Source organism: Nerophis lumbriciformis, linkage group LG32, assembly GCF_033978685.3.
Source record: "Nerophis lumbriciformis linkage group LG32, RoL_Nlum_v2.1, whole genome shotgun sequence".
NCBI lineage: Eukaryota > Metazoa > Chordata > Actinopteri > Syngnathiformes > Syngnathidae > Nerophis > Nerophis lumbriciformis.
In genome coordinates, this window is record NC_084579.2 from 11,773,153 (window position 1) to 11,798,975 (window position 25,823).

At 40.1% G+C, this 25,823-nt stretch overlaps 1 protein-coding gene across 1 annotated transcript in view; it reads left to right on the plus strand.

The window, feature by feature from the left end:
* The window catches only part of ric1 (RIC1 homolog, RAB6A GEF complex partner 1), a 72,152-nt gene that overhangs the window by 16,491 nt on the left and 29,838 nt on the right, over positions 1–25,823 (plus strand). The window contains exons 2-4 of the mRNA XM_061927411.1: positions 4,262–4,369; positions 23,186–23,265; positions 23,418–23,525. Coding sequence (XP_061783395.1) covers positions 4,262–4,369; positions 23,186–23,265; positions 23,418–23,525 — 296 coding nt within the window. The remainder of the gene's footprint in view (positions 1–4,261; positions 4,370–23,185; positions 23,266–23,417; positions 23,526–25,823) is intronic.

The window sequence follows — 25,823 nt, forward strand, 5'->3', positions numbered from 1 at the left end:
GAACTTTATTAGAACGTCTTGGATTGTTTGTTAGCTGTCTGCCAAGCTGTATAACCTCAACACATATAGTGAGGGCAGAACAATTACACCCAAAATTTTGGTTTCTTTTTGGTCTATCTATCTGTATTTGCGTTTGATTTTCTCTTCTGCTGCTACTGTTATTCTGTTATTTGTATTAGCTTCTGTGTGTTCTCTTCTGAACAAAGCGCAGTCGTCGTGTCGTGTGTTTACCTTGCACTAAACGCTGTAATTGGTGGTTTTCCAGTGTTGTCCGCAAACCTTCACTTCCTATACTTGTCTTCTTTCCGGGTTGTGGCGAAAGCGATGCAAAAGCTTTCCACAATTCTCGCGAGTGGAGAGGCCCCGTGCTGCACAACTGTTGCTTTTTACACCTCGAAAAAAACCAAGCATTAGCAAAACGTTGGCAACAGTCATTGGCGGCCTGTAATCACGTGAGTGTCTTTTGTAGGGATGTCTCGATCCGATATTTGGATCGGATCGGCCGCCGATATTTGCCAAAAAATGCGTATCGGCAAGGCATGGGAAAATGCCGATCCAGATCCAGTTTAAAAAAAACAACTCCGGTCCGTGTTTTCCAAAGCACAGATTCAAATAATACATTCCACTTTTCTGCTGCTCCGTAATTTCCGTTCCGCATTTTCCAGCACACCTTCAACACATCCACAGGTCTGTGGAATCTCACGCAGTTGCTTTTAGCTGCTGGCATTACACGACAGGCTCTTCTCACTCTTTCCTGTGTCTCCCTCTCACAGACAGCAAGCGCACCTTCTTACACACGTCACATACTGTCACGTCATACGTCACATACGTATACGTCCTACCCGAGCAGAGAGGTAGCAGCATGGCTAACGTTAGCTGTGATGCTAGCGCAGCCGCTAAGGTGCGCGCCTGCTCAAACGTCCTGCGCACGGCAAATCTATGCCACGCACAAAATCAATAAAAAAAATGAGCGCATAACAATTTTCGACACACGGACACGACAGAGAAAACCGTTTTCGTCATCATTGTTCAAATATTGTAATGTCTGTCGAGACGCTTATCTCCATTCGGTGCCACACGCCCACACCATCAAAATGCTGAGGCAAAAATTTCCAGATCAACACCGTCTGAAAAAATTAGTGATCTATTTAGTTCTGATTTCCTTCTCTGCATGAAAGTTTAAAAGGAGCATATATTAATGCAGTATGAAGAATAATGTTTTAATGTAGACATGCAAGCCTTGAAAGAACATTTTGAAAATCAAGACTACATTTCATAAGTGGTTTTGCTACCACTTTCACTGGCCTTCCCCTTTAAGTTTATTTTTTATATTTGTTTATATCACTTTTCAGTTCTGAACTCGAGCCAGCACAGGCTCAGCCCACAGACAGTTCATTCAGGGTGTTATTACTAATCTGTATCGCACAGTAGCTTAGCCGTGTTCTATTCCCAAATACGCAGTTGTATGCGGTCATTGCAGTGAAATGTTCAAGAACTGCATTATTCTTAGCGTCAACCAGTGCAATATAACTTTATTGCCGCAATGCAACATTGCAATTAATCAGCTATTGCTTGTGCAGGTGACAATATGAAATATTAATAATGCAGCACAGAAACCAAAGCTGGAGCCTTCTCTGCTTACAGTGTCATGTTAGACAGCTGGTTATTTCTTTATCCTTGGTCTGTGCCAAATCTCTGTTTGCTTCGTTTAAGGATCATAATGATAACTCCAGTGCATTTGTTCTGCTAGTTCGCTTGGTTGGATCAAGTGTAAACACCGTCATCTGAACCCTGGTGTGCACCAAACAAGTAGACCGCTTCAGAGATTTGTCTCAGTTTCACTTGCAAATGAACTCAGGTGTGGTGCGATTGACTAAAGCTTAAACGTGAAGGCTACACGGACCAAAGACACAGAGTTGTGTTGATATATGACTGTAAAAAGTATGCAGAAATTCTAACGATTTAAGACGAAATTGGTTTGAAGGGCTCTCGTGTGCGCGCAAGTGTGACAATGAAACGCTTTAAAAATATATTTTACAAGCTTTTAGGAAACAGCAGAACATAAAAATAAGGGACCTATTCAGCCCAGCAAATAGAATTTTGCTTGGTAAAAATGTTACCAATCAAATTGTGAAATATGTAATACTTTACGAAAGCTGTCAATAAAAAGTAATGTTTTACTAGCTTTTTTTTTTTAATATAGCAGAAATAAAAAAGTAATTAAGTATTCATCCAGCAGATGGCATTTTGGTTTCGAAAAGTTGAGTAACTTCACGTAACATGTCACAAAAGCTTCCCTTAAAGTACCATTAGAATTTAATTTAAATGTGTTTCATTGTATCCATTTAACCATATCCAATTGTATTTCCAATCCGCAAAGTATGTGAAAATAACGTCTGAACATCACAAAATGCCACAATTTCAGACGGCTATTTTGAATATTCTGCTCCGAATGTCTTCAGCAATTTCCGTAGATTCGAGGTCGAATGACTTCAAGATGGCAAGGCTTCTGCACTCTGACCATATCAGCAGATCAGTGATACTGGAAATATGCAAAAATTAGAAAGAGACTGTCTAGCATTCACAATCTCTTTGTAAAACAATAACACACATATATATTTTTTTTAAATGCATTTTATGTCATAAATAAATGAAAAGATAAAGTCTGCTAACTTTTGAGTCAATGAGGACTCTCTATTCCGCCCACAAAACTTTCTAAAACCCCGTCCAAAACCCTCCAACAATACAATACATATTGTGACCTGAAAATCAACCAAGTATTAGTAATGTTGTTATTATAAGTGCAAACAAAGACAAACTATTTTTAGCGGTGCATTGATAACAGACTTAATGCTGAAACATTGAGCCGGCCGATGTCCTGCTACTCCAACTGTTGCATCGCATCTGGACTCGTCAAGGTTATTCTAGATTATAAATCATGCCTCTCATCTGTATAATATGAGGATTTAGCTATGAATATATTAGTTGTTCATCTGTGACATTCAATTTATACCCTGAGATGGAGACAAAGACAACTGAAAACGGTAGCTGCAGGCAGCAGCTTTTCCTTTTAACCCTTTCTTGTGGATTGTGAGTGATTCTTCATCTAAACGGGAAGATGTGAACATCCTATCAGTCGTCATTGCAGTGAGACCAGACCTTGAGTAAGCAATCGTTTTATTATTTCATAGTTTGTATTTCTTGTTCGGCACTTAGCAATACTGCTACATGATGCTTAGGGTTTTCTTTTTAGCACACAGCTTCTAAAACTTGTAGCTCATCCTTCTTCTATTCAGGATAAAAATATAAGGTTCTAGATCATCAAATGTTCCAAGGTAATCATTGTTAGCTCTCACAAAGTCTGCATGATTAGCGTTGTTGTTGATGGGAAAGGGATCTGCTCATTATCTCATAAAATGGCTCGGGAATCGCTCTGAGATTGCTAGTGTTTTGATCATGTCTTTGTACTCGCAAAGTCTTTCAGTGTCATACATCAAAAATATATGATAATAGCTTCAATATAGAGGCAACTTGTTTTTCCATTCTACTGGCACTTTGAAGGTATATTTTAGAATATTCTTATGAAATCCAAACCGGTTAATATAAAATAAGTGACATATTGAAACCACAGATGGCATTTCGGTTTGTAAAAATATTACTTATACGGAATATGTTGCGAAAGCTGACCTTTAAAGGTATAATTCAGAAGTTGTTTTTTTAATCAAATCTGAACTGGTGGATATAGCAGGATATAAAAATATTCTACTTATTCAAGCCCGCAGACGGCATTTTGGAATGTCTGAGTTGCTTCATATAACATTTCATGATAGTTGCCCAGTAAAGCCTTTTCTTTATGCATATCTTCTGTATGTGCAGCCTTTGGTCCCATGACAAAAATACCAGTGTGAATGCTAAGCGGACCGAAGTGCGCACCAAGTATTTAACATTTTCTGTCTGGACCACACAGCCTAAATGAACGGCAACTTCTTCACAGGACAGACAATCCATAATTTGTGTGCGCTCACTCGACTGGTGGTGTGAGTGGACTGTATGATGTTACTTTACTGTGCAGGTGTGCCTTTTAGACATTACTAATTGCTCCAGTTTAAACCCAATGACCCTTAAATGTCTGTGAATGTAATATAGTTGGGTTTACAAGAATTTGCCAATGTTTTTTTTCCGTCTCGTGTATGTGCGTGTGCGTGCGCGTGTTTGTGTGACTAGCAGGCTATTTTAAAGAACTTATTTTCTTCCTCCACAGCCCAGTGTTTTGATTGTGAGCTACATTGACTCTGCCAAGGCAATAGCACAGTTTGGCTTCTACCAGAGGGCAGAATGGAAACCCGACGACTCCATGATTGCCGTGGCGGTAAGTACACACAACTGCATTGTGATTTGCAATCCTTATTGTTTAATGCAGAGCAGTCAGGCCCAAAGCGCAACATGCACAAATGAAAGGAAAGCAAAAGCTTCATAAATCTCAGCGAAAGCTCCCCATTGAGGCATTTAACCGACAGTTTGTTGTATGCCGTTGTTGGCCCACAATAGCATAATCGCCTTTGTCTGGAAAATCGAGAGGCTTTTAACAATGCTTGTTGGTCTGATCTAAAGGGTGCCTTTGCCTCAACTTGGGTGGGTTATAAAGTCCGGAAAGTGAGGTATTTACATAATAAAAACAAAAACAAAGATCAAATTTGTGTTTGTCATATTAAAGGGAACTGCACTTTTGGGGGGAATTTTGCCTACCATTAACATCCATCCATTATTTTTCTACTGCTTGTCCATTTCGGGATCGCGGGGAGTGCTGTAACCTATCTCAGCTGCATTCGGGCGGAAAGCGGGGTACACCCTGGACAAGTCGCCACCTCATTGCAGACAACATTCACACTCACATTCACACACGAGGGACCATTTAGTGTTGCCAATCAACCTATCCCCAGGTGCATGTCTTTGGAGGTGGGAGGAAGCCGGAGTACCCGGAGGGAACCCACGCAGTCATGGCGAGAACATGCAAACTCCACACAGAAAGATCCCGAGCTCGGGATTGAACTCAGGACCTTCGTATTGTGAGGCACATGCACTAACCTTTGTTCCACCGTGCTGCCCTATCATTAACAATCTCTGTATAAAACAAAAACACATACAGTATGTAATTTTTTTATTAATTCCAATTTGTAATACACGTCAATTACGAGGAGACTAACAATGACGCTATTGGGTGTAAGTACAATATGCATATATATGCCTATATACATATATATATCTATATTAGGGGTGCAAAATACATGTATTCGTATTGAACTGTTCGATACAATGATCTCGGCTCGGTTTATAAACTTCTGATGGTATGCTCTGTGCTAAAAGTTCAGTGGATCTGCACTGGACTATGCCACCTCGAGCGCAGATCCACTAAGCTGCGCCTCCCACATTTAATTCAGACCAAAACAAGCTGCTGAGACGGAAGCTACATGCGAAACTAAAGGTTCTAAAGCAGGGGTGCTCACACTTTTTCTGCAGGCGAGCTACTTTTCAATTGATCAAGTCGTGGGGATCTACCTCATTCATATATATAATTTATATTTACTTATTTATGAAATATATGTTTTTGTTAACAAGTTAAAGGTGTTTAATGATAATGCAAGCATGTTTAACACATATAGTTAATATTGTTAATAAATTAAAGGTGTTTAATGATAATACAAGTATGTTTAATACATATAGTTAATATTGTTAACAAGTAAAAGGTGTTTAAAGATAATGAAAGCATGTTTAACTCATATAGTTAATATTGTTAAAAAATTAAATGTGTTTAATGATAATACAAGCATGTTTAATACATATAGTTAATATTGTTAACAAGTTAAAGGTGTTTAATGATAATACAAGCATGTTTAACACATAGTTAATATTGTTAAAAAATTAAAGGTGTTTAATGATAATACAAGAATGTTTAATACATATAGTTAATATTGTTAACAAGTTAAAGGTGTTTAAAGATAATACAAGCATGTTTAACACATATAGTTAATATTGTTAGTAAGTTAAAGGTGTTTAAAGATAATACAAGCATGTTTAACACATATAGATTCCTTTCTTTCATGAAGACAAGAATATAAGTTGGTGTATTACCTGATTCTGATGACTTGCATTGATAGGAATCAGACAGTGGTGCTGATAAGGTCCGCATTTTCGAATGGGGGAGAAAAAAAGTCCTCCTTTCTGTCCAATACCACATGAAAGTGGTTGCTTTTTGGCATCTTATTTGTCCAGCTTCCGTACTCCTTTGTATACACTTTACAAGAAATACATTGTCGGCAAACACCGTAGCTTGCTAGCTTGTGCACGCCAGCTTTCTGAGACTCCTATTTTGTTAGCGCAACTGTGCAGTCGGTCTTTGGAGTTTTGACGACAGGTACGGCGCCAGAGTCTGTTGAAATAAAGTGTTTCTCGCCTTCCAGTCGGTAATTTTAATGAGCTGGCAGCAGCCAGCGTCATCTCAGAAGACCCTCGGGTGCCGTGAATGTCAATCAAGTGACGAAAGTGACGTCATAGTGAAGATTTATGATCGCTCATTTTTAGGACTATTTTTTTAATGCTTGGCTGGTGATCGACTGACACACCCTCCGAGATGGACCGGTAGCTCGCGATTGACGTAATGAGCACCCCTGCTCTAAAGCATGTTGCAACATGACTAATGCCTCAAATATACATGAAATCCAAGATCCTCTACCGTCATTCAGATCTGGTGTGTGAAACTACTTTGGTTTAATCGTGATGGCAAGCTTGTCGTGGACAAAACGATAAACTACAACAGTGGAAATGCAACAAACATGACAACACATTTACGCCAACATCACTCCGATGCAGAATACAATGTTGGCGTTAACGCACTTTTTGTGTCTTTTTACGCATTGAAATCAGAAAGGATGCGAATTTCCGGAAGTCTGCGCAATTTTTTTGTTATTTTTACCGACCATGCCTTCTGTAGGTCAAAACACCTGTTTGCTTGTTTTTTTATTGATTATCACTTTCCGCCGGTGTTTTGTTTAGTTTATATTTGCCGGTGTTGTGCCAAAATGTGATTGCCTGCCAAACATGTATTTCCTTCGCGGGAGCGTGCACCGCTCGCTAAACCTGCATTGCTTGGCTTGGTCTGTCCACAGCGGATTACTAGGTGTAAGACAAACACTTTATCCTCGTGGTTATTGTAACGCTACGTGTTTGACATTATTTAAGTCTTTATCGTGTCTGGAAAATGACAGTTTGTCTTTTCTGTGGTATTAATGAGATTTAAAGGTCCAATGTTGATGCGATAATCCTCTTTCTTGTTTGGAAGATACATACAATTGTAACTGTTATTTCTTCCTGCATATAATAAATATTTATAAAGTGTTTGGATGTATTCATTTATGTAAAATGTTCATTAAAGGGAATAAGCGGTAGAAAATGGATGGATGGAAATGTAATATTGCCTGACAAAAAGTGATTCAACGTAATATTTTGGTATTTACACATCGCATATTTACACACGCATATTTTACTAGAATACCCTTATGGGCATTACATATATCAAAATCAAGTACCTACTGTACGTTTTACTTTATGAAATACCCTTTACAAAGCTACAATCTACCCAAACGACCACTTTGTTGCTGCCAAAAATGTATTTAAAGTAATATTTTTGTACTGACACATCTCATCTATGCATATTTTACTAGAATACCCTTATGAGCAATACATATATCAAAATCAAGTACCTACTGTACTGTTTTTTTGTTGAAATACCCTTTACAAAGCTAAAATCTACCCAAACGATCACTTTGCTGCTACCAAAAATTGATTTCAAGTAATATTTTGTTACTGGCACATCTCATCTGTGCATATTTTACTAGAATACCCTTATGAGCATTACATATATCAAAATCAAGTACCTACTGTACTGTTTACTTGTTGAAATACCCTTTAAATCAACTTTTGGCAGCAGAAAAGGGGTCGTTTGGGTAGATTTTAGCTCTACAAAGGGTATTTCAACAAGTAAACAGTACAGTAGGTACTTGATTTTGATATATGTAATGCTCATAAGGGTATTCTCGTAAAATATGCAGAGATTAGATGTGTCAGGGGTCCTCGTCAGATAGAGAAATTTTATTTTGGGGCAGCAGCGGTAAAGTTTAGATCCATGAAGGAAATAAGAAAGTGAATGAATGTTTATAACTGAATGCATTTTTTTCTTTTGTATAGTTTTTTTTAATGAATTAAGTAATGTTTATAACAACCTTTTCCCAAGACAATACAGAATGTAAGATATAACAGGATGATGCATACCGTATTTTCCGCACCATAAGGCGCCCTGGGTTATAAGCCGCGCCTTCAATGAACGGCATATTTCAAAACTTTGTCCACCTATAAGACGCCCCGTGTTATAAGCCGCATCCAACTGCGCTAAAGGAATGTCAAAAAAACAGTCAGATAGGTCAGTCAAACTTTAATAATATATTAAAAACCAGCGTGATGTGGGTGCGCACGGAGTCGTATATCAACATGGACGGAGCTGCGTGAAAAAAGCCACCCGGCCTCTTCGCGTAAACTTACCTTAACCACTCGCTCATCTTTTCTTCATCCATCCATCCCTTCGAGTTAGCTTTTATGATGACGCCGGCTGGAAAGGTCTCTTTTGGCAAGGTCTTCCTTTTGAATATCACCATGGGTGGAAGTTTCTGGCCATTAGCATGGCAAGCTAGAACCACAGTGAAGGATGACTTCTCATTCACTGTGGTGCGAATATTCACCGTACGTGCTCCCGTTGTATCCACAGTGCGGTTCACAGGAATATCAAAAGTCAGTGGAACCTCGTCCATGTTGATAATGTTCTCTGGCTGGATCTTTTTTTCAGCTATCTTGTTTTTACAATATGCACGGAAAGTAGCCAGCTTTTCTTGAAAGTCTTTAGGCAGTTGCTGTGAAATAGTAATCCGTGTGCGGATGGAGAGATTGCGTCTTTTCATGAACCGGATCCCTGTCGCTTAGTAGGAGCCATTTTGTGGTCTTTACAGATGTAAACACACAAAGGAAATGAAACGTAATATTCGCGCGCTTCTTCTTCTTCTACGCGGGTGGGTGGTTGCTTACAGTAGAAGAAGAAGCGCTTCCTGTTCTATGGGGGCGGGTGCTTACCTTGGCGGTTGCTTGCGTAGAAGAAGAAGCACTTCCTCTTCTACGGGGAAAAAAGATGGCGGCTGTTTACCGTAGTTGCGAGACCGAAACTTTATGAAAATGAATCTTAATATTAATCCATATATAAAGCGCACCGGGTTATAAGGCGCACTGTCAGCTTTTGAGAAAATTTGTGGTTTTTAGGTGCGCCTTATAGTGCGGAAAATACGGTACATTTATCATTTGTTTTCAAAACGCTTACAAAAAAGTGGACCCCAAAAATTTACTGTGGGACCCCATTTTGAAAATTCCTAGCGCCAACACTGGGAATAGCCTTTATCAAAATATAAAACTGATACTGTGGTATTTTTAGTTTGAATAAGTATACAATATATATACCAGTATAATAAAAATTTAATAAAACGTTCAAAGTGCTTAAGATTGCCTCAGTGTTTTATGGCTGGATAACCAGTGTTGAGAGCACTCAGATTATTTTTGTTGTAAGTAGCAACGTAATGTGTTGTTTATTCTTTCATAAGTAATAAGTTGGCCGTTAATAAGTCAAAGCAATTTTTGTTCATTTTGTTTATAAATGTTAGGTTTATATCCTCCTCACGATTGTTGCAGGATAGACGGAGCTTCTACTCGCTAACTGCGGTGATAGCTGCTGGCTTCTCAGTTTAAAACTACTTTTCAGCCACCCAACCGCTACACTACAGTACCTTAGTACGCACAGAAAATAATTTGTAATCCTTATGTGAGGTTTTCATGATGTTTGCGTATGGAGTATGGCTGGTGTAAATGTTTTTCTCCTGTGGTTCAGTTTAGCGTGTTCATGCATCATCAGATTCATTCGGCCTAGATGTGCAGTGTGTTGTAAAAGGCTGCCAGGGGCATTTGCATTTTCAGCTCCGAAGAGGTCATGTTTGTGTCGTCAGGTGCCACAGTACACTCAAGTCCTTTATTCCCCATTTGAATGCCACTCGTGTTCTGTTGTTTGTACCCAAATGACATCATAGCTTGGCATCTCTCGGTGTCCTGTTCCGAGTCTGTGTCGTGGCCCCCTTTTTTTCCTCCATACTTGTGGGTTAAAATGCACCCGGATGAATGCAGTGAATGTGACTGAGGAAAAAGGTCAGGCTCATTTCCAGATGGGTCCAGCCAAAAACAACAGGGAGCAGCCACAGCAGCGGCGGCGGGAGTTAAAAATACCAGGGACCTATTGCCTCGCCTTGCGATTATTGTGTGCATATCAGGGAACGCCTTGAGGCAATTCCAAATTGCCACTAACATTCAAAGATGAACTGATGGGATTGTTTGGGTGCTTAAAGGTCACTAAAGTCACTATGACCTCATGCTCATAGACAAAACGTTTAGATATGTTGTGGCTGATTCTGAACAGGATGTAGTAGTGAACACGTTTTCCCATTACTTACATTGATGGTTGAATAAAAAGTGAACACATTAACTGTAGTCCTGGTGTTTCCCACCAGCTGTTCACCAGATGCTTAGCTGTTCACACCCTGTGCAGACCTTAATGTAATCCCCCCACAGAACCCCTTGCTAAAACTGCACATATTTGTGTGTTTTAGGTTGCCTCTACATTAAGGTCCCCTCCCTCCCCCGCCCGCCGGCACAACGCGACCTAGTAGGCATGCGTGAAAAATGGCAGTAATATATTACGTCATAGTTACCATAGAAGTATATCCTTACCCGGCATATAAACATTGAAGCTGTTAGACTAGCCCAGGGGTCGGCAACCCAAAATGTTGAAGGAGCCATATTGGACCACAAATACAAAAAAGTAATCGGTCTGGAGCCGCAAAAAATTAAAAGACTTCTATAAGTGTTATAATGATGGCAACACATGATGTAAGTGGATAATTAGCTATATTAGCCTACTATCAAAATGACTGTGTCGCAGGCTGATGCAAATCTTCGTTGACAGAAATGTTGAAATGTAATATTTATTCTACACATTTTTACAACATTGGAAAACTTCTCAGAGGGTGAGATAACTCCTGGAAATGACTTTCTTAGAATATATGTGTGTATCCAAGTTAAAGGAAACGGCAGGCTGTCTTCTTCTAATGGATTTATTACAATCTTTGCAAGCTGGGTAACGTTTGCTGTGGTCTGGACAACTTGGCAGCTAATATTACATACAGATAATGTAAATATAAATCAAATACACAGAGGACATAAGTAAGGGAAATTAAATTAACTCAAATATACCTACACATGAAGCATAATGATGCAATATGTACATACAGCTAGCCTAAATGGCATGATTAGCTTGCAGTCATGCACTGACCAAATATGCCTGATTAGCACTCCAACAAGTCAATAACATCAACAAAGCTCACCTTTGTGCATTCACACACAGTACAAAATGAGACAAAGAAGGAGTGGCATAAAACATGTCTTTCTGTGGCAGCGTTGGAGAAAGTTATACATGTAAACAAACTGTTGAGTCACAGTCCACACAACGGTTAGTTCAAGGGCCGCTGAAATTCGTAGGACAAAACGGCGCTCGCCAAATACTCTCATCAGTGAAGGATAAACACAAACATATTAAACAGTGGGCTTTCTAACAATTAGGAAGGTTTGTGTCGTGTTTGTCCTCCTACAGAAACCAAATTAAAAAATATATACTTTTACCCCCATCTTTTTTCCATTTTCATACATTTTTGAAAAAGCTCCATGGAGCCACCAGAGTGCCGCTGAAGAGCCGCATGTGGCTCTAGAGCCGCGGGTTGCTGACCTCTGGACTAGCCCTTTTGTAGTGAATCACACCTGAGCCCATCATAAATTAAGCAAATCTTTAATGGACATGTGAAAGTAAACAATGTGATAAGGAACATTTTACAACAATCAATCTAGGGATCTAGATATCTGGACAGGACTACAGATGTCCGATAATGGCTTTTTTGCCGATATTCCGATATTGTCCAACTCTTAATTACCGATTCCGATATCAACCTATACCGATATATACAGTCGTGGAATTAACACATTATTATGCCTAATTTTGTTGTGATGCCCCGCTGGATGCATTAAACAATGTAACAAGGTTTTCCAAAATAAATCAACTCAAGTTATGGAAAAAAATATGGCACTGCCATATTTATTATTGAAGTCACAAAGTGCATTATTTTTTTTTAAATGCCTCAAAGGTTGGAATTTGGGACATGCTCTCCCTGAGAGAGCATGAGGAGGTTGAGATGGGGAGGGGGATAGGGGGTAGCGGGGGGTGTATATTGTAGCGTCCCGAAAGAGTTAGTGCTGCAAGAGGTTCTGGGTATTTGTTCTGTTGTGTTTATGTTGTGTTACGGTGCGGATGTTCTCCCAAAATGTGTTTTGTCATTCTTGTTTGGTGTGGGTTCACAGTGTGGCGCATATTTGTAACAGTGTTAAAGTTGTTTATACGGCCACCCTCAGTGTGACCTGTATGGCTGTTGACCAAGTATGCCTTGCATTCACTTGTGTGTGTGAAAAGCCGTAGATTTTATGTGATTGGGCTGGCACACAAAGGCAGTGCCTTTAAGGTTTATTGGCGCTCTGTACTTCTCCCTACGTCCGTGTACACAGCGGCGTTTTCCATCCATCCATTTTCTACCGCTTATTCCCTTTGGGGTCGCGGGGGGCGCTGGAGCCTTTGAAACTGATACCGATAATTTTGAAACCGATACCGATAATTTCCGATATTACATTTTAAAGCATTTATCGGCCGATAATATCGGCAGTCTGATATTATTGGGCATCTCTCGTCAGGACATTCCTCACTCTTATGCCTTCACCTTCATTGTCCATTCTTGCAATCCTGCCTGTGCTTGAAGGCCCAAATTGGCGGTCGTACCTGACGGCCGCAACCACTGACTTCGTTTAGCAGCTCCTTCATGGCTTCATAGTAGTTATGGGGTACAAAACAAGCACACACAAGTCTGGTCGGCCAAGTAATACAAAGCACACGCTACTTTTTTTTTTATCACATCCATTGGAGCCCTCATTCTCGTTGTCTCTCCTTCGACAAATGGACAAAGTTTTTCGCTAAGTAGAATCAAAGCTGACCTGGACATTCGGAAGTTATCTTGCCATTCCTCTGGCACAACACACTTGTTGACAAACATATCCCACCAGGCTGCCGTTCTTCAAACCTTATCCAAAACCGTCACTCAACATTGCTATGTTGCCGTCTGAGATGTGTTTTATCCGAAATAGCTGCAATCGCACGTTTCCTTCTCTTAAGGTATTCATGTGTGATTTCTACAAGCGCCTGTACATGTAGAAGGAGGAGAAACACGGGCATATCTGGATGATTCGCCTCCATCTTTCTCGTGGTTACCTCCGAGTGGAAACCGGTTGTTATGAAGCTGGCTGTGGCGCGTTCTTTCTGACGTCACTTCCTCGCTGAACTCCGTTTATAAACGATCAATTAGTCCATACAGAGCTAAGATTCGGAGATTCAAGAAATAGACGGTGCACTTACCCGTGTAAAAATTTATCCAAGGAGGGGAACCTTGAACGATGGGTTAGTGTGGCTAACACGGAGTTTAGGCTAAATAGTTATTCGTTTAAGGAGTTATCCTATTAATACAGACAGGGCCTTAAAGGCCAACTGAAATGCGATTTTCTTATTCAAACGGGGATAGCAGGTCCATTCTATGTGTCATACTTGATCATTTCGCGATATTGCCATATTTTTGCTGAAAGGATTTAGTAGAGAACATCGACGATAAATTCGCAACTTTGGTCGCTGATAAAAAAGCCTTGCCTGTACCGGAAGTAGCAGACGTCACAGGTTGTGGAGCTCCTCACATCTGCACTTTGTTTACAATCATGGCCACCAGCAGCGAGAGCGATTCGGACCGAGAAAGCGACGATTTCCCCATTAATTTGAGCGAGGATGAAAGATTCGTGGATGAGGAAAGTGAGAGTGAAGGACTAGAGGGCAGTGGGAGCGATTCAGATAGGGAAGATGCTGTGAGAGGCGGGTGGGACCTGATATTCAGCTGGGAATGACTAAAACAGTAAATAAACACAAGACATATATATACTCTATTAGCCACAACACAACCAGGCTTATATTTAATATGCCACAAATTAATCCCGCATAACAACCACCGTCCATATAACCCGCCAATACAACTCAAACACCTGCACAACACACTCAATCCCACAGCCCAAAGTACCGTTCACCTCCCCAAAGTTCATACAGCACATATATTTCCCCAAAGTCCCCAAAGTTACGTACGTGACATGCACATAGCGGCACGCACGTACGGGCAAGCGATCAAATGTTTGGAAGCCGCAGCTGCATGCGTACTCACGGTACCGCGTCTGCGCATCCAACTCAAAATCCTCCTGGTAAGAGTCTCTGTTGTCCCAGTTCTCCACAGGCCAATGGTAAAGCTTGACTGTCATCTTTCGGGAATGTAAAAAAGTGAAACACCGGCTGTGTTATCCGGCACAACAGTCAGGGGGTGCATTCTACGGCGGGTGTGCGTTATCCGGCACAACACCTGACGCAATACACCGCTTCCCACCTACAGCTTTCTTCTTTGCTGTCTCCATTGTTCATTGAACAAATGGCAAAAGATTCACCAACACAGATGTCCAGAATACTGTGGAATTTTGTGATGAAAACAGACGACTTAATAGCTGGCCACCATGCTGTCCCAAAATGTCCTCTACAATCCGTGACGTCACGCGCAGGCGTCATCATACCGAGACGTTTTCAGCAGGATATTTCGCACTTTAGTAAGCTAACCCGGCCGTATTGGCATGTGTTGCAATGTTAAGATTTCATCATTGATATATAAACTATCAGACTGCGAGGTCGGTAGTAGTGGGTTTCAGTAGGCCTTTAGTCCCTGGAAGAGCAAAATATGGATTTGTTTGTGGCAGGAGTCAAGAAGCGATGCAGCACTTATGTATTGTGCCTTCACATCCAATTTCTTGGCCCAAATGATCCCGTCTGTGTTATTATACAGTCACGCAAAGGGCACTCTTTTTTTTTTACTGCGGATTTTCTCAGTGACCAAGAATTTGCTGTTTTCATATACAGAGAAGCCATGTAAGGGTTGTAAAGTAAATGCCTAAAATAACCAGAACACTCTTGCAAGATGAAGGATTTTTGACTAGTACTTTGCAGTAGCTCCTTAATTTCAACAGAGTGATTTGAGCCTTACATTGATGTTTTATTCAAAATAAGATCAATTTATTAAACAACATTGAAGGAACACGTCTGTCTCTCTGTTCTTAGCGTTCTAAAATAATTTAGTTGCATACCAGTGTATCAGTATCTATTGACATCATGTGCATGACCTACTAGTACTCTTGCCCCTGGACACAGACGTCTGCATTCATTGCGTGTTGGCGTTGTTTAACATCTGCATGGCAGCGACTGTCTCGTCTCCTGTTTGACTGCTCGCCCCTCTTTTGGGAAAGCATTCCCATAGTGAACTTAAGGGTATGAGTTTGAACGTTCACACAGGCATGTACGCCGTTGACCTCCGAAGCCTGTTCAAACATGCAGAAGAAGACACTTTTTTTTATGGCTGACTTGGTGCTTTTGCTGATTTGGCTGCTCGCAAGCCCCAACTAGCGGAGTCGCTTCTGCATTTTTCAGGACTAGGTCAGCAGTTACTGTGGCCTTGTCAATTGCAGCGTTGCGTTGTAAAAAGGCACAAAGCACAAGAGCAAAGGAAGTTTAAAGTGCTTGGCACCTCTCGGGTTATTTTATAGCCTTACAAAAGACCACCAGAGTCCCCTTTGTGTGTCTTGAATGGGTCCTCAGCAGACAATGACGAACACTTCCTGTGTGAGTTCATTTTTATTTGCAAATGTACAGAGACCACTAAAGTTATGGAGGATGGCTCGGTTCATCGCATGTCTGTTTTTGTATTCCTCTTGCAAAGCAGCAAAAGGCAAAGTCTCCTTTTTTCACATCGCTTCCTCAGCACCTTTCTAGTACAGGAGGTGGGGGGGAAAGTCCCATACCCTCAAAGGAGGTCCTGACTAGAGATGTCCGATAATGGCTTTTTTGCCGATATTCCGATATTGTCCAACTCTTAATGACCGATTCCGATATCAACCGATACCGATATATACAGTCGTGGAATTAACACATTATTATGCCTAATTTTGTTGTGATGCCCCGCTGGATGCATTAAACAATGTAACTTTACCATGAATTGATTAACGTGGACCCCGACTTAAACAAGTTGAAAAACGTATTCGGGTGTTACCATTGTTAGGTTTTCCAAAATAAATCAACTCAAGTTATGGAAAAAAATGCCAACATGGCACTGCCATATTTATTATTGAAGTCACAAAGTGCATTATTTCTTTTAACATGCCTCAAAACAGCAGCTTGGAATTTGGGACATGCTCTCCCTGAGAGAGCATGAGGAGGTTGAGGTGGGCGGGGTTGGGGGGTAGGGGGTAGCGGGGGGTGTATATTGTAGCGTCCCAGAAGAGTTAATGCTGCATGGGGTTCTGGGTATTTGTTCTGTTGTGTTTATGTTGTGTTACGGTGCGGATGTTCTCCCGAAATGTGTGTCATTCTTGTTTGGTGTAGGTTCACAGCGTGGCGCATATTTGTAACAGTGTTAAAGTTGTTTATACGGCCACCCTCAGTGTGACCTGTATGGCTGTTGACCAAGTATGATTTGCATTCACTTGTGTGTGTGAAAAGCCGTAGATATTATGTGACTGGGCCGGCACGCAAAGGCAGTGCCTTTAAGGTTTATTGGCGCTTTGTACTTCTCCCTACGTCAGTGTACACAGCGGCATTTTAAAAAAGTCATAAATTTTACTTTTTGAAACCGATAATTTCCGATATTACATTTTAAAGCATTTATCGGCCGATAATATCGGCAATCCGATATTATCGAACATCTCTACTCAGTGCGGGTCTACAAGGATCTGGTGAGAGTCAGGCTAATTATCACTTGCAACTTTTCAAAATAGTGCATTTGTAAAAATAAATTCCCATCAGATTTATTAAATAAATGGAAATGTGTGCAAAACTGGAACATGAGTGCTAGATAATAAAGGAGCTGGTGGCATTGCGTGCAGTCAGAACGGTCTGCATTATTTTATTTACAGTAAATAAATCGTATTATCCATTATTGACGTTTACTAAACGATTTTATAATCGTCTAATGTCCGAATTGCTGTTGCTTAAATGTTCCTTCAAAACATTTGTTCCTTCAAAACACTTAAGCACCGATGTCCTATAGAAGATTGTTGCATTTTGGCAGTATATCCTTTAAAACACCTAATCGCTCTTGGCAAATAAAAAACCTTTGACTCATGTTTATCCAGTAGATTCTGAAAAATAGCAGAGCATTCCTTTTATATATCGTCCTGAGAACCAGTGTCCGATTTCTTTTGAGTTACATATTTCAGAAAACAATAGCCCTATTATGGAGAGGACAAGGTTAGAGATAACGTTTGCAAATAGTCTATTTTATATTGAAGTGCATGAAAGCAACTCGTGATTTCGGTCACAGTCAGCAGTTCAGTATAATTTTTTTTCCTCTAATAAAAATTCAAGGATTGCTTTTTTGGATGCTCGGCTGCATCGTGTCGGCCCCGTCACACTGTTTGCTAGTAATGTTTTGTAACTGAGCGAAAGCTCAAAATGCAGCTTTTACATAATTCTTGGAAAGAACTGCAAAACCACTTGACATAATCCTGCCACTAAAAGACCCTTTTTGTCATACATTTTCAGGCCTTTGCTTGCCGTGTGAGACAGTCTTTTGAAGTTATTGAAGAACGTTTGTAGACCCTTTGTACTGTAACTCACCAGTTGTCCTGTAGGACTTGCATTTGATCTGCAGAATTCATTTGGCTCTGCTATTCTGGTTTAAGCCTCTGGTTTTTATGTTTGCTGTGGTGATCTTCTGGTCTCCTACCAATTCGTACTGTCGTGCAAAAAACAGCTGGAAAAAATGGGGGTTGGCATTGAATACCACTTGCATCTGAGCTCGCTAGTGAATCAATTAAAACAAAGAAAGCCAATCCTCAGTTTATCACATGTGGTTGTAGACCTACGTTTCCATTCGGCAGTATTGTACTTTGTTTTTGTTCAGTTTTTCTACTTTCTGTTAGCTATACGCCCACAACCCAAAGGAGGGAATCTGTGTAATAAAACAGGCTTTGCTACACATCTTAAAAGAAATCATTTATCCTTGCCAACTATCTGTCAGTCAGCCCATTTTGCTCTTCTTTGGCAAATCCTGTTCAAAGACAAGCTGCTGCGCAGTTGTAACTTCAGCTTTATAGAGGCCTTTCTTGGTGTGCTGTGGTTAAGGTAATTACGGTTGCATTGTGGCAAACACTTGTAATTACTGACAAAAATGGAGCCATTTTCTCGCGTTTGCTACGTTTTAGTGAACTATACACCTGGCTATTTCAATGAAAAGTGCATAACAATTCAAATTATGCCTTGTGGCATCCTACTCTGTTCAGCGGTCCTTGAACGCACCGTAAAAACACCTCTGTCTCTAATCCTCGGAGTACAATCACTCTTGTAGGTTCAATGTGCAAAATTGAATAGCTTAGTTGCTCAGACAGCAATGTGTTTTTTCAAGATTGGATTGAATTATGTCGTTTCTTAGGAAAGACGTTAATGTCTCTTGTTTTAATGTTAGCATTTAAAATAGCAAGCTGGCTGGTCAGTCTGTGAGTTTACCAAAGTGCAGTTTTCAATCACCGTTTTCGATCATTTTAAATCTAAAACGGTAGTACTAACCGTCGGTAATAATGTGTATTTTTACATCTCTAATGACCGTATGCATTTGTTTACGTCAGATAACTCTAGTCCTGAACCGCTGAAAGCAAAAAGGAGAACATTTAAAAATCTACACCTCTACTTTCCCACATGATATTTTCCCGACAAATATAGCACATTGTGGCGCTGTTATGTTATGTTATGTTAAGTCCAATAAGTCGGATCAATTTGAAATTTCTCACACATCCTCTATACAACATCCACTGTTACTTGAAGGTGTTTTTTCGTAATTCGGTATAGGGCTGGGCGAATAATCGATATACTCGATATATCGCGGGTTTGTCTCTGTGCGATATAGAAAATGACTATATCGTGATATTCGAGTATACGTTCTCAGGCAGTTGCTTTTAGCTGCGGGTATAACACTACAGGCTCTTCTCACTCTTTGTTGTTTCTCCTTCTCACAAGCGCACCTTCTTACATACGTCACATACATATACGCCCTCGCGGAGCAGAGAGGTAGCGGCATTGGGTAACATTAGCTGTGGTGCGAGTGGTAATACGAGAGAAAGAAGGTGCGACTCTGGTAACAAATGAAGGAAGAATTAATTCCCAAGAAAAACAGCACGGGGTCCATCGTCTGGCGGTGGTTTGGCTTCAAGTGGGAATATTTCGAACAGACTACCGTAATTTGTCAAGTGTGGGGCAAAAGCGTTGCTACAAAAAGTAGCATTACTGCTAATATGTAGCATCCTTTGAAAAGTCACCTGCTAGAGAATGAAGAGTGCTTACTCCGCATGTCAACATCTCCGTTCGGTGCCACACCAACAAAATGCTGAGGCAACCATTTCCACATCAACACCGTATGAAAAAAATTGTCAACAACAGAAGGAGATAACATCCGCAGGAACCTACCACATAGCAAAGGACATACACTATTTGATTTCCTATTATGCAGCTCATTTTTATTTGACAGTTATGGAAATATCTTGTGTGACATCATGCACAAGAGTGCACTTTTTTTGTTTTAAACTATTGTTGTGGCGTTCTGTACAAAAAGTGCACTTTAATTTAGTGTTGTTTTAATATGTCATCTTAGTGACATCATGCACAAAAGTGCACTCATAGCTTGTTTTAAAATGTCTCTGACAATCTTGCACTTTCTGTTTTAAAATGACATGAATGTTTGTGCCACTGCTTAATAACTGTTTAGTAAATACAGTTTTGGTCAATTGACTTAGTTGTGATTTCCCTCTCTGCATGAAAATTTAAAAGGAGCATATATTAATGCAGTATGAACAAGAATGTTTTAATGTAGACACATAGAATCATCATACTGCTGTGATTATACGCATCAAGTGTTCATTCAAGGCGAAGGCAAAATATCGAGATATATATCTTGTATCGTGACATGGCCTAAAAATATTGAGATATTAAAAAAAGGCCATATCGCCCAGTCCTAATTTGGTTCATACCTTTAGGTGACTGGCAAGCACATATCTGTGAAGTTTAAGCAAAAACATGGCTGCCATCAAGTAAACACATTGCAACTAATTGGTCATATGTCGTTCGTCTCATGGTTTTTAAACATTGGGATGTATGCTAACATGTCTTACAAAACCATTTTAAAGACAACCAATGTTGCAAATGTCATGTAAAGGGTATGTTTGGACATAACACAAAGTGACTTTGAGAGTGCTGAGCACTGGAGCGTGTCCTCTTGTGCATACAGTACACATGATTTGTGTTGTGCTTCCTGTTTTCAGTCATAACTGAAGATGCAAAGAAAAGTTAGACTGTGACATACCTCCTAAATACTGATCAAACCTGACCACAATGTTTGTACTTGTTTTTAGACTTGTAGTTTGAGCTGCTGATCATGCAAATGCACAAATGTTGATCTAAAACTCGGGTTGATGTCCGATGAGGATTTTATGCTGCCGATTCCAATACCGATCATCCAGGAGTGTGATCCGCCAATACCGATCACATGTATTAACTATACAGGGTAAATGTTTTAATAGCAATATCAACACAAAATTTTAACTACAGTAGTTCCTTATTCTTTTTTATCATATACAATTGTTTGAACAACCGATTTACGTACAATACTCACAGTAGCTGTTTCACTATCCTCTGTCTCCTAGACTCTTATTAATCTACCTGTTTATTTCCTGTTACTAGCTGTGGTTCCATCTACACATCTTAAAGTTTACTAAGCACTTAATTTTTCTGTTGTTTCAAACTAGCTTAGTGGCTAGTTTATATATTAACATGCTTGCTCTGTCAAGCGTACAACATGTTTAGTCTTTTTCAATCAATCAATCAATGTTTATTTATATAGCCCTAAATCACAAGTGTCTCAAAGGGCTGCACAAGCCACAACGACATCCTCGGTACAAAGCCCACATAAGGGCAAGGAAAAACTCACCCCAGTGGGACGTCGATGTGAATGACTATGAGAAACCTTGGAGAGGACCGCATATGTGGGTAACCCCCCCCCCCTCTAGGGGAGACCGAATGCAATGGATGTCGAGTGGGTCTGACATAATATTGTGAGAGTCCAGTCCATAGTGGATCCAACATAATAGTAAGAGTCCAGTCCATAGTGGGGCCAGCAGGAAACCATCCCGAGCGGAGACGGGTCAGCAGCGCAGAGATGTTCCCAGCCGATGCACAGGCGAGCGGTCCACCCTGGGTCCCGACTCTGGACAGCCAGCACTTCATCCATGGCCACCGGACCTGTGCCCCCCCCCCCTTTTAATGCTAGACATAGGGAGACCCGAAAATAATACGTTACAGTAATCGAGACGAGACGTAACGAACGCATGAATAATGATCTCAGCGTCGCTAGTGGACAAAATAGAACGAATTTTAGCGATATTACGGAGATGAAAGAAGGCCGTTTTAGTAACACTCTTAATGTGTGACTCAAAGGAGAGAGTTGGGTCGAAGATAATACCCAGATTCTTTACTGATTCGCCTTGTGTAATTGTTTGGTTGTCAAATGTTAAGGTGGTATTATTAAATAAATGTCGGTGTTTAGCAGGACCGATAATCAGCATTTCCGTTTTCTTGGCGTTGAGTTGCAAAAAGTTAGCGGACATCCATTGTTTAATTTCATTAAGACACGCCTCCAGCTGACTACAATCCGGCGTGTTGGTCAGCTTTAGGGGCATGTAGAGTTGGGTGTCATCAGCATAACAATGAAAGCTAACACCGTATTTGCGTATGATGTCGCCTAGCGGCAGCATGTAAATACTTAAGAGTGCAGGTCCAAGAACCAAACTCCGCACGTTACCTTAACATAGTCCGAGGTCACATTATTATGGGAAACGCACTGCATCCTGTCAGTAAGATAAGAGTTAAACCACGACAAGGCTAAGTCTGACATACCAATACGTGTTTTGATACGCTGTTTTTTTTCTCCAGTGATAATGGGACTTAAGATACTAAGAAATGCAGTTTATGTGCCGCAAAAGAGGAGATGGTTATTAACTTAGAGGAGTGACTCCTGTCAGACTGGTAGCTGCTAGCTGCCTCTGTTAGCCAAAGGACAAAAGATAGTTTCAGCCAAAGGTGGCTTCTGTGCTTGGCATTAATCAGCAATGGCCGATCAAGTACTTTTCCCACAGAAATCGGCCAATACTGATGGGTGAATCCTTGTATAAAACTCTACACACCATATTTGCTTAATTAAAGAGAAGTGTATCAGAAGCCCTTTGACACACTTGAAACCATACCATACCAACTTTATTTAAACCATGAATGACTTTTATCACAAAAATATTAGAGGCAAACGTATTCTTAGACTTAGACTTAGACTTTCTTTTTATTTACATTCAAATTTGAACTTTACAGCACAGATAAGAACAAAATTCCGGTGCATTAGCTCATGGTAGTGCAGGATAAAAAAGAAATAAGGTGCAGATATAAATAAATAGATTACTGTACAGATAAATATATTGCACTTTTGCATATGCATCCACGTTTATGGATGTATGTTATATTGTCTTTATATTCCAGCGAGTTAATCCATTTTTAGGGGGAATTGAAGGGATTATTTTAATGCGTTCAAGAGTCTTACGGCCTGAGGGATGAAGCTGTTACAGAACCTGGAGGTTCTGCTACGGAGGCTACGGAACGTCTTTCTAGAGTCCAGCAGTGAAAACAGTCCTTGGTGGGGGTGGGAGGAGTCTCTGCATATTTTCTGAGCCCTGGTCAGGCAGCGGCTTTTTGCGATCTCCTGGATACCTGATGTTAATTCAACGTTTTTCTTTGTGTTTCCAGACCGCCAAAGGCTACATCCTCCTGTTCTCTGTGCTCGGCGGTGGGGATGACAAGTACCTCTACGAGCCAGTCTACCCAAAGTAAGGGCCTCCACCTTCTCGTCTCAAATATCAACATACAAGAGAGCCACGGAAACAATCGCTTGTGTTTCACATTCTGAAATGGCGTACCAGCAGATGTGGGCAAGTGGTGACATATCCTTTCTTGCGTTTATCCTCATGTGCTGGAACAGGGGGAGCCCTCGCGTGAAGGTAACACCGGGTTTGAAGGAGGAGCAGTGTGCCCCTGCTTTGTCACTCGAGATAAAGAAGCCTGTTGATCTGGAGGCCCCCATCACCAGGTAGGCTGATTTTTTTTTAATCTATTCATCTTTGCTGCGTTTGCTTTGTTCGCTACGTGAAGATGGCGCTCGGTGATTGGTTGGCTGCTGTGCTATTTACCTAGCTGATGCAGACATACATTTGTTTCTGTTTTTTGTTCAGTTTTTTAAGTATTATTTAGGGATTTGCCAATTGATCGGCCACCGATTAGAGTCAAACAATTTTCGTGAAAAAGAATGTAATCACCATTACCGATGAATGCCTTTTAATGCCAATCACAAACACCGCTCCACTGAGAGATGAGGCTAAACATGTTACACGCCAAGAGCAAGCCAGAATCAGACACTCACTTGTCATTACTCACTTGTCATTACATATGTTGGCCAGATGGGGGAGCACTTCAAATGTTTACACACACTTATTTCATATGTCAAAATTATACAAAAAAAACGGATTATTTGTGCAATATTATGACAAAAGTTGGAATTTTACTCTAACAATCGCAATTCTACGAGAAAAGCTTCAAATTTTGGCAATTTTATGAAAATAGTTCTAATTTTACTCGACAAAAGTCACAATTTTATAAGAAAACTTTAAAATGTTGCCAATATTATAATAAAAATCGAAATTTTACTTGGCAAAATTATGACAAAAGTCATAATTTTACTCAACAAATGTCACTATTTTACAAGAACGACACACAAATTGGCAATATTGTGATACAAGTCGGAATTGTATCTGACAAATGTCACCATTTTGCTTTAAAAAGTAATACTTTTACATAAAAAAAGTAATAGGTTTCTGAGAAAATATTGCAGTATTACAGAAACAGAAAGAATATGACAAATTGTTCCCGATTTTATAAGGAAAAAATCGACACAATTTTTTGTTTTATAATTGGTTTTTAATCGTCATTATTTACTTCAAGTTATTATAGTATGTCTCTATATACATATTTATTAATTTTGTATTAATTTTGGCCAAAGGGGGCGCATTTCAATTTCTTACACTCACTTGTTATTACATATGTTGGCCAGATGGGGGAGCGCTTAAAATGTTTACACTTAGTACATTTTAAGTGTAGATGGACCCACTGGGCAGAAAGTAAGCAGCTATTAATGAGGTATTACGTACCGCATTTTCTGGACTCTAGAGCGCACCGGTGTATAAGCCGCACCCACTAAATTTTGGGAACATTTCTGTTCTTCCATATATTAACCGCACCAGACTATAATCCACAGGTATATATGTTGCAGTAATGAGTTATTTACACAAATAAATAATAATTCTAAATATTTATTTACCTACTTTAATTGTTCCCAAACAGTGCCTTTCACATGACAGTAAAACGGCTGATGAAAGAAAACAGAAGTCATCGTCATTGACCCACTCGCTGCGGAAGCCACCTCTAGTGTGCCGTGAGATATTGTCTGGTGTGCCGTGGGAAATTATGCAACTTCACCTAATTGGTCCAAAAAATATTTTTTGCAAATCAATAAGAAATAGAATAGAAAGTACTTTATTGATCCCTGGGGGAAATTCAGCACCAGAGTTCGCTCACAATACACAACAATAATAATAAATAATACAAGATATATAATATATAATATATGAATAATATAAATATATTCTACATATATTCTACATTTAAGTGCAGTCAAGAAGGAACATATGCGTTATACAGTCTGATGGCTGTCATAATAATAATAATAATCATAATAATGTGCCGTTGTCTAGTGCCTGTGCTGTGTAGAGCTTGGCAGAGTAATCTTGTAATACTCCATATCAGTAGGTGGCAGCAGGTAGTTCATTGCTTTGTAGAAGTTGGAACGCGTCGAGGATGGTTTGTCGTGATCCCAATATGCAGAGCCCAGCGGGAGACAGTGTTCAGGTAAAAAGGTATGTAACGCTTAAACCAAAAATTAACAAAAGGCAAGTCCCGCTAGGAAAAGGCACTGAAGCATAAGGATGGCTATTTAAAACAAAAGTAAAACTGAACTGACTACAAAGTCAACAAAAACAGAATGCTGGACGACAGCAAAAACTTACGGCATGTGGAGCAAAGACGGCGTCCAGAAAGTACATCTGTACATGACATGACAATCAACAATGTCCCCACAAAGAAGGATAGCGTACGCACAACTTCAATAGTCTTGATTGCGAAAAAAAAAGCAGGTGCGGGCAGTAGCACTCAAAGGAAGGCGTGAAGCTGCTACAGGAGAACACCAACAAAACAGGAAGGGTCATCAAAATAACAGCGCAAGACAGGAGCTAAAGCACTACACACAGGAAAAAACAACAAACTCAAAATAAGGCAC